At 41.1% G+C, this 15356-nt stretch overlaps 1 protein-coding gene across 3 annotated transcripts in view; it reads left to right on the top strand.

Annotated features, from left to right (window-relative positions):
* The window catches only part of LOC126484560 (trafficking protein particle complex subunit 8), a 271243-nt gene that overhangs the window by 247205 nt on the left and 8682 nt on the right, over positions 1 to 15356 (top strand). For all 3 annotated transcript variants that reach the window (XM_050108120.1, XM_050108119.1, XM_050108121.1), the window contains one exon: positions 303 to 580. In XM_050108120.1, the coding sequence (XP_049964077.1) occupies positions 303 to 580 (278 nt within the window). The remainder of the gene's footprint in view (positions 1 to 302; positions 581 to 15356) is intronic.

Below are 15356 nucleotides of genomic sequence, written 5' to 3'. Positions count from 1 at the left end.
AAAGAGCATTAAAAAAAGGACAGATAAGGGAATGTGTCAGTATTTTAAATGAACAGTTACCTGTGAAATCCACAGTTGAGAGATGGCCACTGAAATGTAAAGTTGAGAGAAATCGAACATGTCACAAAATTTATGATCTGCTACTTTGTAGATGTCCAATATATCCATAGCTTCCAGTATCTGTGTACCTGTAGTTGTTGTGTTATAAGTCTTATCTGTCAACATTCTGTACTTCTTTTAATTATTTATGCTATCACAAGAGAATGTAGTGTGTGGCTAAATTATTTTGCTCTTTATTACAGACGGAGATTAGGAATGGGAAAGGAACAAAAAGGATGGCCCTAGGACAGCACCATTTAATACTGGATAAAATTGCAGTGTTGTCTGTTTCCTCAGCAGATGATGCTAAAGTACCAGTACCATCAGAGATTGAAGGTCCACTTAGGATATTTGGGCCAGATGACTCATCTTACAAGAGTGTCACTAGTGAAAAGTACCCCACTCTCGATGTTCTCCAGAGGCTAGTCATACATAACATTCGGCATTCGCCTAAGGTGTGCCACGACTTTAGTGTATCGAGGTAAGCTAAAAGTCACCGATTGTGCTTTATGTTTTGCAATTTCATTTGTTTTGTGCCTAGAGAGTAAAAAAGTAGAGTACATGAGTTTCAGGAAGAGAGATCTTCATTCACATAGTAGTATACATAATTACACTATAGTGCAGTTGAGTATATTTAGTTTGTGCTTTCAGATTCTACTCTGTTGATTACTTTTGACACCTTACCTCACTCTCTGGCTTTTTTTTTCTATCCACGGTATGGACCTACTTTTGCTTCTGATCATCAAATGTTTTTACATTTATGTACTTGTGAAGACAACTGCAGCTGTTAGTTTTCACATCTGGTAGTAACTGGTTCTTCTAGAATGCATCTTCCAGTCTTAGTAGTATGTGCACTGGGCTGAGCATTCCAAACAGATTACAACTGTATGGTGGGCTGGGATTTGGAATTTGGAATGCTGAACCATAACTTTCTGAGGCAATGCCAAGGCATAGCTCCTGATCTACCATCACAGCATCAATTCTGACAGTTCCTCTCTCATACTTTACAAAGTTTACAGATGCTCTCGTGCGTACCTTGCTGGACTAGTGCTTTTGGAAGAATGATTCTTTTGTCACACACATTCTCAATTTTTTCTGCCACATTTTGACTTCAGATTCCCCATTCCCTCAGTGATGTACAGTTCCTCAGTAATACCTATTTTTTTCAAAAATGATAAAGTTTTGCTGCACAAACTGTGATTGTTTGGATTAAAAAATACGTTCATTTTGCATAGGCACTGCATATTTTTGTCTGTGTATCCATTTTCAAATGATTGTCCGAAATACAAAATTTAAAATAGCTATAGGTTGTTTATCCAAAATATCAAAACCAGGACTTAATATAGTGTGTAGTGATGGTTCTTGAGAAAAGAATGAACAGCATTGCACTAGTTTTTCGCATTATTGGCTCAAATGGCTCTGAGCACTATGGGACTTAACTACTGAGGTCATCAGTCCCCTAGAACTAAGAACTACTTAAACCTAACTAACCTAAGGACATCACACACATCCATGCCCGAGGCAGGATTCGAACCTGCGACCGTAGCGGTCACGCGGTTCCAAACTGACGCGCTTAGAACCGCACGGCCACACCGGCTGGCTTTCACATTATTAAATAACTTCTTTGCAAGAATGTGAAAACAAAACAGTACTTTACTCTAGGAACTGACTGAATGAGGTTGTGCCATTTCAGACAAACTGACCTTGTAGTCAGGAGGGTGGACATTCTAATCTCCATCTGTCCATATTGCTTTTGATTTTTTGTTATACCTAAATTGCTGCAGGCTATGGCAGACTGCCTGCCCCATCCTTCTCAAACTAAGCCTTGAGGTATGTAAATGCATGCGTACAGGTGAAGAGAAACAACCTAATAATAGTTGGAGCAAGTTAGGGGTCATCAAATTGAGCAAAAATAATCATAGATCATAGGTGCATCATTATGGAACTACAACTATAAAATGACACCCAAGCAGTGACAAGCATACAAAAATGCGTGTGCTTAAACTAACTTGCCCCATTTAATGTCTGTTATGTTAAAGAATGCAGCTACTAGTTAATGCAGTTACTAATTAAATTAGTTGAAGATAATGGTTACAGCTGAAGAGTCAAAGCTAGGCAACTGTCCGTGACTGTAACATTAGACAAGAATTTTCTGTGGTGGCAACCTTGACTATTAAATCAGATACACTAGAAGTACCGTAATACCATGTAGATAATAAACTGTATTGGAGAAACAGCTCTCCAGCGGAATAGTTGACGTGTGGTTCTGGAAGGTGGGATATTATGATGTTTTTGAAAAATACCTTTGTAGTCAAATAAACACTAAGCCAGCAATGGCAGATAAATACCAGCCACGTAGTACAACTGAGAGTGGAGCAGCTTTATTTATTTATTTGATTTCATTCGGACTAGCAGATTTCTTTTTTATTTACTTGAGCAAATTTAGCTGGAATTATCATGAATAGCTTGAAGCAGGATTGTAACAGTTTCTTCATAGCATTTGCTCCTGTGCCTCCTCCCAGAGCCTCTTCAGCTTTTATGCTCTTTTCTTACATTCTTCTTCTAATGTCTTCAGTATTTTCTTGTATTGTCTTCTCCACTGGTGAATGTGTATCATTTTGTTGTGTTCTTCTCTGTGTTTGACCTCTGGTATACTAGTTGATGTGTACTTCCACCTTGATCCCCAGTTCAGAACAGTCCTCCTAGAGATCTACACCCCACTTGGTTCCTGTCTTTCACCTTGTTTTACTCACTGTTTCCCATACTATTTTGGTCATTTTATCCATATTCATTCTTATCACACGTCCCATAAATCTTGTCTTTTCAGTCTGATTTCTCCTGATATTGCCCTCATGTCCCTATACATGTCTTTCTTAGAGTTTCACAATCATCTTACACTGTCTCTTTCAGGGCCCAATATTTATATCAGTACTTTTCTCTCTTCTTCTTGTAGTTGTTGTGCTTAATGTCTTCCTAGTGTTATTGTCTCTGCTGTCTATAATACTACAGTCCTCATTGTTGCCTTGTAGTGTCTGGTCATTGTGTATTTATGTATGTTCTTTGTACTCTATCTCTGGTCATATAAATGGCTGACTTCATTTTCGTCACCCTCCCTATTATTCCACGATTACTATTGTTCATTTGTTTTATCAAGTCTCCCACGTATTCGTATTGATCTACCTTTTATTTTTGTTTTCTGATGATTCTGATGCAGAGTGGCATTCAGTCTGTTGACCTTGGTGTAGTTGATTTTCATTCCCATCCTTCTGGAAATTTTGCTTAAGTTGTAGGGTTGTGTATCTTCTTTTGCATCACTATTGCGGTGTTGGGTGTTGCTCACAAAGGGAAGGCAGCGCTTTTTTCCCCTGTTGTTTGTTTTTTATTTTTTTTTTCCCCTCATGTAAATCTTTTTTATTTCTATTTCCTCGTTTATTGCTGTCCATTGTCTGAGAACTTGATTCAACACTGTGTTGACCATAATTGGTGACAGTCCCTTTGCCTGGCTACGAAGCCTTTTGTTTTCAAAGAAGGGATTTAGTAATGTTTTACAAGATGTATTATTGTATTATTATCCCACCACTAACAAAACTGTAATTTTCACAGTTAATTGTTGGATGACTAAAGTATGATGGGGAACTTACATACAAGTGAACTAAGGTTTTCTCTGAAGTTTTCAGTTACATTGGGAAATGCGGCTCGTGGGCAGTAGAAGGATCCAATTATCATTTTATGCTCATCTGTGATTCTGAGTCTTGCCCAAACAATCTCGCATGCGGCTTTAATTTCTGTCTCAGAGGATTTGAATTTTTTTTCTACTGTAACAAATACCTCAACTGCACTTCCTGTTTGCCTATCCTTTCGATACAGACTTAAATTTTCCCCAAAAATCTCCTTGCTATAAATTTCAGGTTTCAACCAGCTTCCTGTACCTAGTATTATGTGAGCTTCACTGCTTTTCATGAGTGCTTCAAACTCTGGCACTTTGTTGCAAATGCTTTGAGAGTTACCATTAGAATTTTGTGGAAGCTGTGGAAGGCATTTATTTCAATCTTACAGTGATACATCTGGGTTTCCTACAGTACCGTTATCTACATTGGCTGGAGAGTCACCTAAGCAAAAAAAAAAAAAAAAAAAACCTCGGGTGCACACCACGCTCAGCTACCTGAGTAGTAATCTTTAATCTTTGATGTGTAATGAAACCCTATGGCACAAACCCAGGAAGTCACAGCCTAGCTTATCACACAAACATTCCTTCAGTCCTTATATTCGATTCAGAACCACGAGCCCGGATTAGTTCTTAGGACAATACTGCAAAGTGTGAGATTTGTTGAAATGCCATGCACAAGCCTGGTCTTCTCAACCTTCTTTGCCAGAGGCAGGAGTGATCCAAGTATGCGCTCAGAGCCCAGAAGACAGGCATCATTTTCCAATGCATGCCACAATCTGCAGCTGGTTGCAACCTGTTCCCTCAGTGGCTGCTGGAATAGCCTCTTAAACATGAATGAGGTCTCCAGGCATACACACCGAGTGCATCTGGTGTCCTTGTTTGTCCCTTGCTGCCATTTCCCTTAGGGGTACCGTTATTCACCATACATTTGAACTGCCAGCGATTAATAGACTTGTGCCCTTTTGCATTTGCCACCTCTTGACACCGGATAAAATGTGTTCCCCCAAAACAGGTGAAGTGAGTCCAACTGGGTCAGTTTCATTGAAAGACAGCACCTGAGACTTGTTGGTTAGGGGGGTCAGTAAAACATCCTGAGTCCTCCCTGACCCCATCCACCCTGTACAGGATTCCTATATCTACCATTGCCACGCCACTCACAATGAAGTGGGCAAATAATGACAGATCTTGTACATTCTGCAGACGAGACAGGATCCACAGGAGAGTGTGATACTTAAGGTACCTCTTATACTGGTATCACAGGTACATGACTCTCAGGAGCTCATCCAACACGCTGATTCGCAGCAGCTGCCAATCATTTGACAGTAGTCAGGGCGATTTCGGACTGCTTATGAATATCAACCATGTTAGAGAGCAGCATTCACAGTGGGGCTGCATTTTGGCTGATGCAGTATTTTACAGGGCAATGAAAAAACAACTTTAAATTAAGTGTGCTGATTATCTTTTAATCTGTTCAGCAAAAAAATTGCTAATACCTTATGCAGATATACAAAATGAGATTTCTATAAAGGCAACACATAAAACTGTAGTAAAAATTGCTGATTTCCTAACATGTTTTGAGGTTAATTAGGGTTTCCCCTAAGCAACAAGTTTGAGGTGCTGTCTTTCACTCAAACTGACCCAGGGGGACTCACTTCACATGTTTTCATGGAACATGTTTTATCTGGTGCCAAGAGGAGGCAAATGCAAAAGGGTAAGGGTCTATTAGTTGTTGGCAGTTCAAATGTATGGTGAAAACAGAGTAAATTTATGATAACTGTAGGTTATGTGTAGCACTGCTACTCTTTAAGGGAAAACTAGATGTCACACAATATGTTAGGTAGAATATCTGTTATAGTTACTAAATCACAAATGCTGAGATACTACAAAATTACTTCTAGAGTATGGTATCTTCAAAAAATACTCAAAAATGCTCATTTATTTGCAATGATATATGATGGAATTCAGGGGTGATGTATTCTTTGGCAGTAACTGTGAACCACTAATGTTGATTGAGTGCAAAGCAAGTTACATATCCAAAACACTCGTACCGGTAACTTACAAAACTATAGTTTGTAAGTATCTGAAAATTCTAAAAAATAACATGTTTCTCACATAATTATACAATGAAATTTGAGAACGGTTTTTTGAGGATAGGCCTACTGTTCTCAAACAATTTAAAAGAGCACATTTAAGCTTAAGCTTACAATTGACAAGGACACTTAGAGTTTGTCATGACATGTGCAAATGACAAGAATTTCATGCTATATCACAATATAAATGGGTACTGATACAGTCAGTGAAAGATTATGCAGAACCAGTGTAAACTGTAAAATATGCTGATCTAGAACTTCAAATCGGCACACGAATCTTGTACACGCAATCTCACACAAAGGAAAATTCCGAAGTCACCTTTGCTGTATAAATAAATGTGCATATTTCACTGATCTGTCACTTACATTATTTCTGTGCACACTTCTACACTGGTGTGCCGAAGAACAACACTGCAGTGTGAGCTTACTTCAGTCAAAATCACCAAGATTCGCAACACCAACAAAGCATGTTTTCTGCCTACTTCCACTAACCATCGCAGGAGTTCGAGTCTTTAGTCTTTGTCTGACTGTTACATGGCTCAATTTGGATTTCATCAATGTTGGTATATATGTTTGCCCTTGTCTTTTTCTTAATGATTAATGGAAAATCTCATTTATAGATGTGAAACAAATACTAACAAAGAGATAGAGAGGCTAGCCAGTACTTACCTCAGCTCAGTACAGCCGATAGATACACAAAACAGAACAGAAAATTTACATTCCTAGCTTTCGGAACTTTGTTCATTCATCAGGGAGGAGAGAGGGGAAAAAAGGGAAGAAGGGAAAGTGGATTCAGTTACTCACAACCCAGGCTATGAAGCAACAGGGGAAGGTAAACAGGGAGGGTAGTAAGGATGGAGGCATGGTTGTCAGAGGGAAGCCGAAGATATTCTACTGTAAGTACTGTGCCAGCTTCAGACCAAAGAGGGTGCATACAGAAGTAAAGAGTTATGTAGTATAAAGATAAACAAAACTATGTAGGAAGAAAAGATGTGTGAATGGTTAAAGAGGAGAGGGAAAAAGGAGAAGACTGAAGAGTAAATGGGAGTGAGGTTGGTTAACGTAGGTTCAGTCCAGGGGGATGGCGGGATGAAAGGATGTGTTGAAGTGCAAGTTCCCATCTCCACAGTTCTGAGAGACTGGTGTTGGGTGGGAGAAGCCAAATGGCATGTACAGTGTAGCAGGTTCCTAGGTCCCTAGAATTTTGCTGGAAGGCATGCTCTGCTACTAGGTATTGGATATCTCCTAGGCGGACAGTTCGTCTTTGCCCGTTCATGCGCTCAGCCTTTAGTCATTCCAATCCCGGGAGCGGAAAGACTTACCTTAGGGGGAAAAAAGGACAGGTATACACTCGCGCGCGCACACACACACATATCCATCCGCACATATAGAATTAATAGAGGGAAACATTCCACATGGGAAAAATATACCTAAAAACAAAGATGCACACAAAATTCAAGCTTGCGCAACAAACTGTTGCCTCATCAGGAAAGAGGGAAGGAGAGGGGAAGACGAAAGGAAGTGGGTTTTAAGGGAGAGGGTAAGGAGTCATTCCAATCCCGGGAGCGGAAAGACTTACCTTAGGGGGAAAAAAGGACGGGTATACACTCGCGCGCACACACACACACACACACACACACACACACACATATCCATCCACACATATACAGACACCACACTCATCCTCAACTTGTAAGCCTATCTGCTGACAAAGGCTCCACCACTGTGCTTTTGAACCACAGGGGTTACCTGCAGAAGGACTCCGGCAGCTGTCAATTCGTCCACCTACAAACCCTGCCACAGTGATTCCGTTCTAGAAACCCAAGAGAATCTCCAGTGTCTCCTCAAATCCTCAGGCCCTCTCAGAGCCTTTCCCCTGAGTCTATCTCTTTCCTCGCCCGTACCACTCCTAGCATACATACCTTCTACATGCTACTTAAAGTCCATAAGCCCAACCACCCAGGATGCTCTATTGTGGTTGGTGAATGTAACCCCCCTCCCACTGGAAGAATCTCTGCTCTTGGAGACCAAAACCTGCAGCCTGTTCCCTGAACCTACTCTCCTATATAAAAGACACCAACCATTTCCTCCACCGACTCTCCAAAGTTTTTTTTACCTCAAATATGGCTACATCAGTACCTCCGTCCATATGAAACCTACCAATTCCTAGCAATACCTCGACTTCAATAACTGCCACCCATTACATACCAAGAAGTCCCTTCCATACAGCCTAGCCACTCGTGGCCATTGCATCTGTCAGTGCTGAACAGACCCTCTTGAAATATACTGAGGATCTCACCGAGGCCATCACTTATGTGATTACCCTCCAACCTGGTACAGGAACAGGTCTCCAATGTCTTATCTCTCCAAAGTCTCACTGCCTGGCCACAGAGGAGAATTCCCCTCATGGTTCAATATTATTCAGGACTGGAGCAACTGACTCACATTCTCTGCCAGAGTTCAGATTACCTTTCATCATGCCCTGAAATGAGGAATTTTCTGTCCACTATACTTCCAACCACTCCCGCAGTGATATTCCACCACACATTGAACCTATGCTACTACGCTATATCCTTGTCCATCCCTACTCCAACCCTGCCCCCAACCCCTTGCCTCATGGCTCATATCCCTGTATTAGACCTAGGTGCAAGATCTGTCCCATATGCCCTCCTGCCACCACCTAATCCAGCCACTCACAAGCATCACCTATCTCATCAAAGATGGAGATACCTGTGAAAGCAGTCATGTAATCTACAGCCTATGCTGCAACCACTGTGCTGTATTCCACTTGGGAATGCCAATCAACAAGGTGTCTGCCCACATGAATGGTCACTGTCAAACTGTAGCCAAGAAACAACTAGACCAGTTGCTGAGCACACTGCCCCACACAATGTTCTTTGCATCAACGGCAGATTCACAACCTATGCCGTCTGGATCCTTCCTACCAACACCAGCTTTCCTGAAATGCGCAGATGGTAAATCTGCCTACAAAATAAACTACATTCCCATAATTCACCTGGCCTCAACCTTCGTTTGTCACTGTCCTCACCTATGTGTCCCCATCCTTGTTCCCACTCCAGCATTATACAGCCTTCTGTTCCACCAGTGCCCCCACAGTTCTTTTACTTCTTTTCCACTCCCACCCCCACCTTCACTCTAACCACCTGAATGCGCCTAACTTCCCTACCTGTTCCCCACCATGACCCTGTATGCTCCCACAACCAGATCTTTACTGTCCCCCACCCCTATGCTGCTATACCTCTCCATCCCCAGCCCAGCCTCATCCTTATCCCAATCACACGGATTACTTCTCCCATCATGCGCAGTTGCTCACAGTCTGGCCTTGGTGGCCAGAGACAGTGGTCATGTGTGAGTAAACTTTTAGATTTAGACACACTATAGATCAAATGCAAAGGAACTATTAGAAACAAATTGAATTTTAGGTAGTCACAAACAGGTGAAAAACAGGGTGTAACTAAGATATTTTTTACTTTATTCCTAAATGCATTTCTGTTTTCCTTAACAGATAGGGGTAATTTACTGCAAAGCACACTGCCCATATTTCTTATACCAAGTAAACTGTAAGTCTTCAACTATTAACATGAATTTCTGCACTAGAATAAATACTATGATTGTGAATAGATGTATTGTTCACAAACAAATGCAAATTCTTATTAACGAAAGTCCTATTTTCTAAGATCTAATTGGCTGTTTTCTTCAGTTCCCTAAAAGTGGGCTCAGTGGAGGTACGCAGAGAGGCTGGCCTTATTATCTTTAAAAGCGTTTCTCGCACAAAAATTGTACTAAATGCTGACCCCCAAAATCGGATTCCATAAGAGAGAACTGAGTCTGCTAAAGCAAAATAAACTGTTTTTAGGGTTGAGGTATCATAAGACTGACTAAAAATCTGAGAAGTGTAGCACAGACTGCTCAGTTTCTTTAGCAGCTTTCTCTTGTGAATATTCCATTGTAAGTTATCGTCCATCCACACCCCAAGAAATGTAATCTCATCGACTTGTTCCGTTGCTTCATAGTTGATCAGAATGGGCTCCATGTAGGTAGGATGATCTTTGGTGGCAGTGAAAATCAAATGAACACTTTTTGTTTAATGATAGCTTGTTTATGTGTATGTAAAAAATTATACTGTTGATAGGATCTATTATTACATCCTTTACAATCTGACGAGATGAATTTTGGAAAAGGAAATCCATGTTGTCTGCAAAAAATACAGGTAAGGCCTTAGGCAGATTCCGATACAGGTCATTTATGAATAAGAGGAAAAGGGTCCTAGAACTGAACCTTTGAGGGATACCATAACTGATTATAAGAGTAGTTTCATTGGACAGAATTTTAATAGGATCTTTGAGAATTCAACCATCTGCCTCAATGGCATTCTTTAGTATTTTTCTTTCTGTGAATTCCAGTGTTTTCCTCATCACCTTTTTGTTTAATCATTGTGCTACATAAAGCACTTCTAGGCAAATTACTGTAGAATAGTGTCTAAGTTCACCATTGAGGGATACTGATGTCTTATCTTACGTTACTTATTACCTTCAAAAGGTTGTTACTGAAATAGGCAAAACACACACACCAGTGATTCTGGCCACTAAGGCCAGACTGTGAGCAACAGCGCACAATAGCAGAAGCAATCTGGGTGGTGGAGATAAGGCATAGTCTGGGGCAGGGATGGGAAGGGATAGCTGGGTAGGAGTGGGGGAAAGTAAAGTGCTGCTTACGGGAATATACATGGATGCAGCGAGGACAGAGTAGGGCAAATGGAAACAGAGAGTAAAAAGACTGTCGGTGCGTTGGTGGAATAAAGGTTGTGTACTGCTGCAGTTGGATTGGGGAAGGCGACAGGTGCATGATAGACAGTGACTTAGTAAGGGCAAGGCCAGGGGAGTTACAGGAACATAGGATATGTCACAGGCAGAGTTCCCACCTGTGCAATTCAGAAAAGCTGGTGCTGGTAGGATGGATCCAGAAGACACAGGCTGTGAAGCAGTCGTTGAAGTGAAGAATGTTGTTGAGCAGTGTACTCAGCAACTGGGTTGTCCAGCTGTTCCTTGGTCACAGTTTGCTGCTAGCCTTTCATACGGACAGACAACTTGTTGGTTTTCATGCCCATGTAGAATACAGCACAGTGGTTGCAGCTTATCGTGTAGGTCACATGACTGCTCTCGTGGATAGTCGCCTCCACCTACTCCAGTGCGATCACAAGCATTGCCTGTCCCATCATAGGCAGGGTTACTTGTGAAACCAGTCATATGATCTACAGGCTAAGCTGCAACCTTTGTGCTGTGTTCTGTTTGGGTGTGACAACCAAAAAACTGTCTGTACATATGAATAGACACCAACAAACTGTAGCCAAGAAACAGTTAGACCAACCAGTTGCAGAACATCTGTCCAATACGATATTCTTCTCTTCAATGACTGCTTCACAAGCTGCACCATGTGGATCCTTCCTACCACAACCAGCTTTTCTGAACTGTCCCAGTGGGAAGCCTGCCTGCAATATATACTACATTCCCGCAATCACCCTGTCCTCAGCCTTCATTAGTCACTGTTCTTCAGCCAACTGTCCCTTTCCTCGTTCCCACTCCAGCACCACACAACCTTTCATTTCAGCGCTAGCCACAGTCTTTATACTTTCCTTCCTTCCCACTCCTGCTCTCACCCTCACCTTCCATCTAATCTCGTGATTGTACTTAGCTGCCCTACCCTTTCTCCACTATGACTTTTTATGCACCCACAACCGGCACTTCAGTATCTACCACCGCTATCGTGCTATCCCTTCCCCTCCCTGCCACAGTCTCCTCCTTACCCCCCTCCCCCCCCCCCCCCTCCCACCGTCACCCAGACTGTTTCTCCCATTATGTGCAGTTGTTCATAGGGCAGCCAGAGACAGTAGTTTTTTTTGTGTGGGGGAGGGGGGGGGGTTATATCGCAGGTCTTTTGGCCGAAAGCTTACTCATTTTTCTGTATTTCATGGTGCCTGTCTGCGACACAAATTTTCTGATTCGGTTACTTCTCGTAGTACTTTAGTCAGTTCTCTCAGTTTTTCCATATTTACTTAGTATTATCCTGTGGGCTCCCCTATGTTGTTGTTGTGGTCTTCAGTCCAGAGATGGGTTTGATGCAACTCTCCATGCTACTCGATCCTGTACAAGCTTCTTCATCTCGCAGTACCTACTGCAACCTGCTTAGAGTATTCATCTCTTGGTCTCCCTCTACGATTTTTACCCTCCACACTGCCCTCCAATACTAAATTGGTGATCTCTTGATGCCTCAGAACATGCCCTACCAACCGATCCCTTCTCCTAGTCAAGTTGTGCCACAAATATCTCTTCTCCCCAATTCTGTTCAACACCACCTCATTAGTTATGTGATCTACCCATCTAAAGTTCATCTTTTTTCTCTCAAAGATGATTTGTAAGCCTGCTTTTCAGCTTGTTCATTCAGTAATTCTCTCTGTCTAGGTGCTGTTTTCATCAGACTGAAAAAATAATTAGGTCATCTGCAAACGCTAGACAGTGGGCAGAGACCATCTCCCTGTCTGACTTAAGTCTTAATCGCACACCTAAATTTCAGTTTAGAATGGGTGTTTGTTTGTGTTTGCTTAATAAGAGCTGCAGTTTTATTACCTAAGCCCATATTTTTGAGAATTTCAAACAATAACTTCATATTGACCAAGTCATAGGCTTTTAATAAGTCAACAAAAGAGGTTATGAATATTTTAGAGTGTCTTTTCACATACATTATTATTGACTTATAAGTTGAGAATCTACTCTGAACATTATCTATTTTTTTCTTAAAACCACATTGTTATTCACCAATTAGTGAGTTTTATCATAGTTGCCTCACAAGTGTAGCTTATTGTCCAGAGACTGTAATTTCCGTAGAGGTGCTTACATGTTCTCTTCAGTTGTACTTATTTGAATGTTTAATTGTGAATATCCACTGTATTGTCCTTTAGTGCACTTTTTCAGTAGCCTTGCGAATAATAGTTTTGTGGCTTCATGATACCAAAAATGTCTACTTTGTCTTTTCTGTTGCTGAATCTTTTTTATTTTGTAACAAGTTTAGCCACCTTGTCTACTACCTTTTCTTTCAGTTTTTTTAAGTAAATAAATTCTGTTGTTTTCTCTTTTTCACAATAATTCCTTTATGTGATTGTGTCTGTTTTCATGTACCTTTGTTCTTACTCAATGTGCATGGATACATGATATAATATTATCAGCAGTTTTAAACCACTGGTACTTCAACATACCTTTACACATTTACATTCCAGTACTGCAGGGTTTCATGTTAACAATATCTGTACATAAAAAGTTTATTTATGACGGTGCCCAGAAATACTTTTAATTCCTTATTATATTGCAATTTCATCTAGTGCCCCAAGGAGATTAGTTAAAAAATACTCATCATCTGTCCTGGAATTTTGCTCAAGTACGTGGGGTGGTACCAAATAGAACTTGCAGTGAATGTTAAACATATACAAAGAAGGGCACCACAAATGCTTGCAAGTTTGTTTGATTAATGGAAATGATGAAAAATTTGAACTGCCAGATGCCCGAAGAAAGAACCCAACCATCCTGTGGAAGCCAACTTACAGAGTTTCGGAAACAGTTATTAAGTGAGAAATCTAGCAATATACTACAGATTCATATGCATTGCTCCCGTAGGGACAGCAAATAAAGGCATTCTTCCTGTGACGAATACACAAACAGAATGAGAAGAAAATCTAATACAGAGTACAGTGGGAAGTACTCTTTTCCAAGAACTTCACAGTGACTTGCAGAGTATGAATGTTGGTGTAAATGTTGATGGTCAGTTATTTTCTGCAGGAGTGGACGTTTGAAATCTTAGGTTGTGAGTACACTCCGTATTGTCTTTCTGACTTTTTCATTGGGCAATTGTGTCTAGTTTATGAATCATTATTGTATCTTCTTGACTTTGGAGATGATGTCACATCTGACCTTAGATAATATGTCTATAAGGACATACATATCTCTAAGCACCAAATAGTAGTAATGTGGGAAAACACACACACACACACACACACACACACACACACAGAGAGAGAGAGAGAGAGAGAGAGAGAGAGAGAGAGAGATTCTTCACTGGCTGATATTCACAGCAGACTTGTCTGTGGTGGGTTGTAGGGAACTGGAGGGTACATTGTGTGAGGAGCGGGAGGAGGATTAGCTGATCAGCCTGAATCAGTTCAACATTATTTTTAACTGATTGATTTAGTTGATCTAGAACCATTTGGCAGTGCTCATTCAACTGGGAGATTAGTTTTCTCATGTTCATATCCACATAGAAATTTGATCAGTTATTGCAGTAAGATGATGCACAATGTGACTGATTTAAAATTTGGCTCTGCACTTGACAGAGTAAGGAATCCCAGTGACATGGCTGGAATAAGCAATGGTTGGTAGATGTTTGAGAAAGGTCGAGTCTTTCACAGGTATATGAGCCAAGGGTGCAGGGTCGATTGAGGAGTGGCATACAAATGAATAAGGATATTGCATACGTTGGGTAGGCAGTAGAATACCACTTTAGGAGGGAACAGAGGCATATTCCTTATTTGATGATGTGATAAATGTAACAAATGCTTGGTGGAGAATGTGGTTCATTTGCCAGTCATTGGTGATACTAGTTATGAAAGGGGAGAGGACTTTCCTTATGGCTGGTTGACAGATGTACAAGGAGTGCTGTGTGTATGGTATAGTCTGTCTGTAAACTCAAGAGCGAGCAGCGCTTTTGGTGGGGGAAATGGCCTTTCCCGGAAGAACCCTGCCACTGGCCTACAGGGCAACCCAAAATCAGTTGCCCGTTACCTGTCTAGCGGTGTAGATCGGCGTGCAGTGATATACGTCCTTTCTGTTCGTGGGATCTTAGTTGCCAATCTCAGTCAGTTAACTTTGTGTACTTACTGATATACTTCAGTATCCGGAAGTGATGGATAATCGCCTTGCACTGCAAGAAAATGTGGAGAATACGAAGGAGATATTTGCGCAGAACGAGCGTTCGATCGTCTCTAACGTTATTACATCTTGCGTTAAGGAGGCTACACAGAATGAACTGTTGGCTAATATTACCAGTCCCAATCGTGCAAACGTCAGCCTCGCCAAAATAGGACGCATGAGGAAGGAATGCGAAAACAAGGCGCCTGGTTTACTGGAATCGCCGCGAAGGAAAACTAATAATTTAGGGAAGAAACCCATCGTTATAGACAGTTTCACAAAATCGGTCATTCGACAAACGATGGAGGACTTTTACATAAACCAAAAAATAATGCCCACATTTTGGCAATTACTCACTGGCGTGAAACAAAAAATACATTTTCATTGCAGAAAGATGTTTTACACAAGACATTGCGTGATATGGGATTTACCTGGAATTACTTTTCAGACATGTTTAATAAGACAATGACAAAAAAAGCAGTGCGAATCGAACTAATTGTTGTTGTTGTTGTTGTGGTCTTCAGTCCT

Source organism: Schistocerca serialis, chromosome 6, assembly GCF_023864345.2.
Source record: "Schistocerca serialis cubense isolate TAMUIC-IGC-003099 chromosome 6, iqSchSeri2.2, whole genome shotgun sequence".
Lineage (NCBI taxonomy): Eukaryota > Metazoa > Arthropoda > Insecta > Orthoptera > Acrididae > Schistocerca > Schistocerca serialis.
This window is presented reverse-complemented; position numbering and strand designations above follow the sequence as displayed.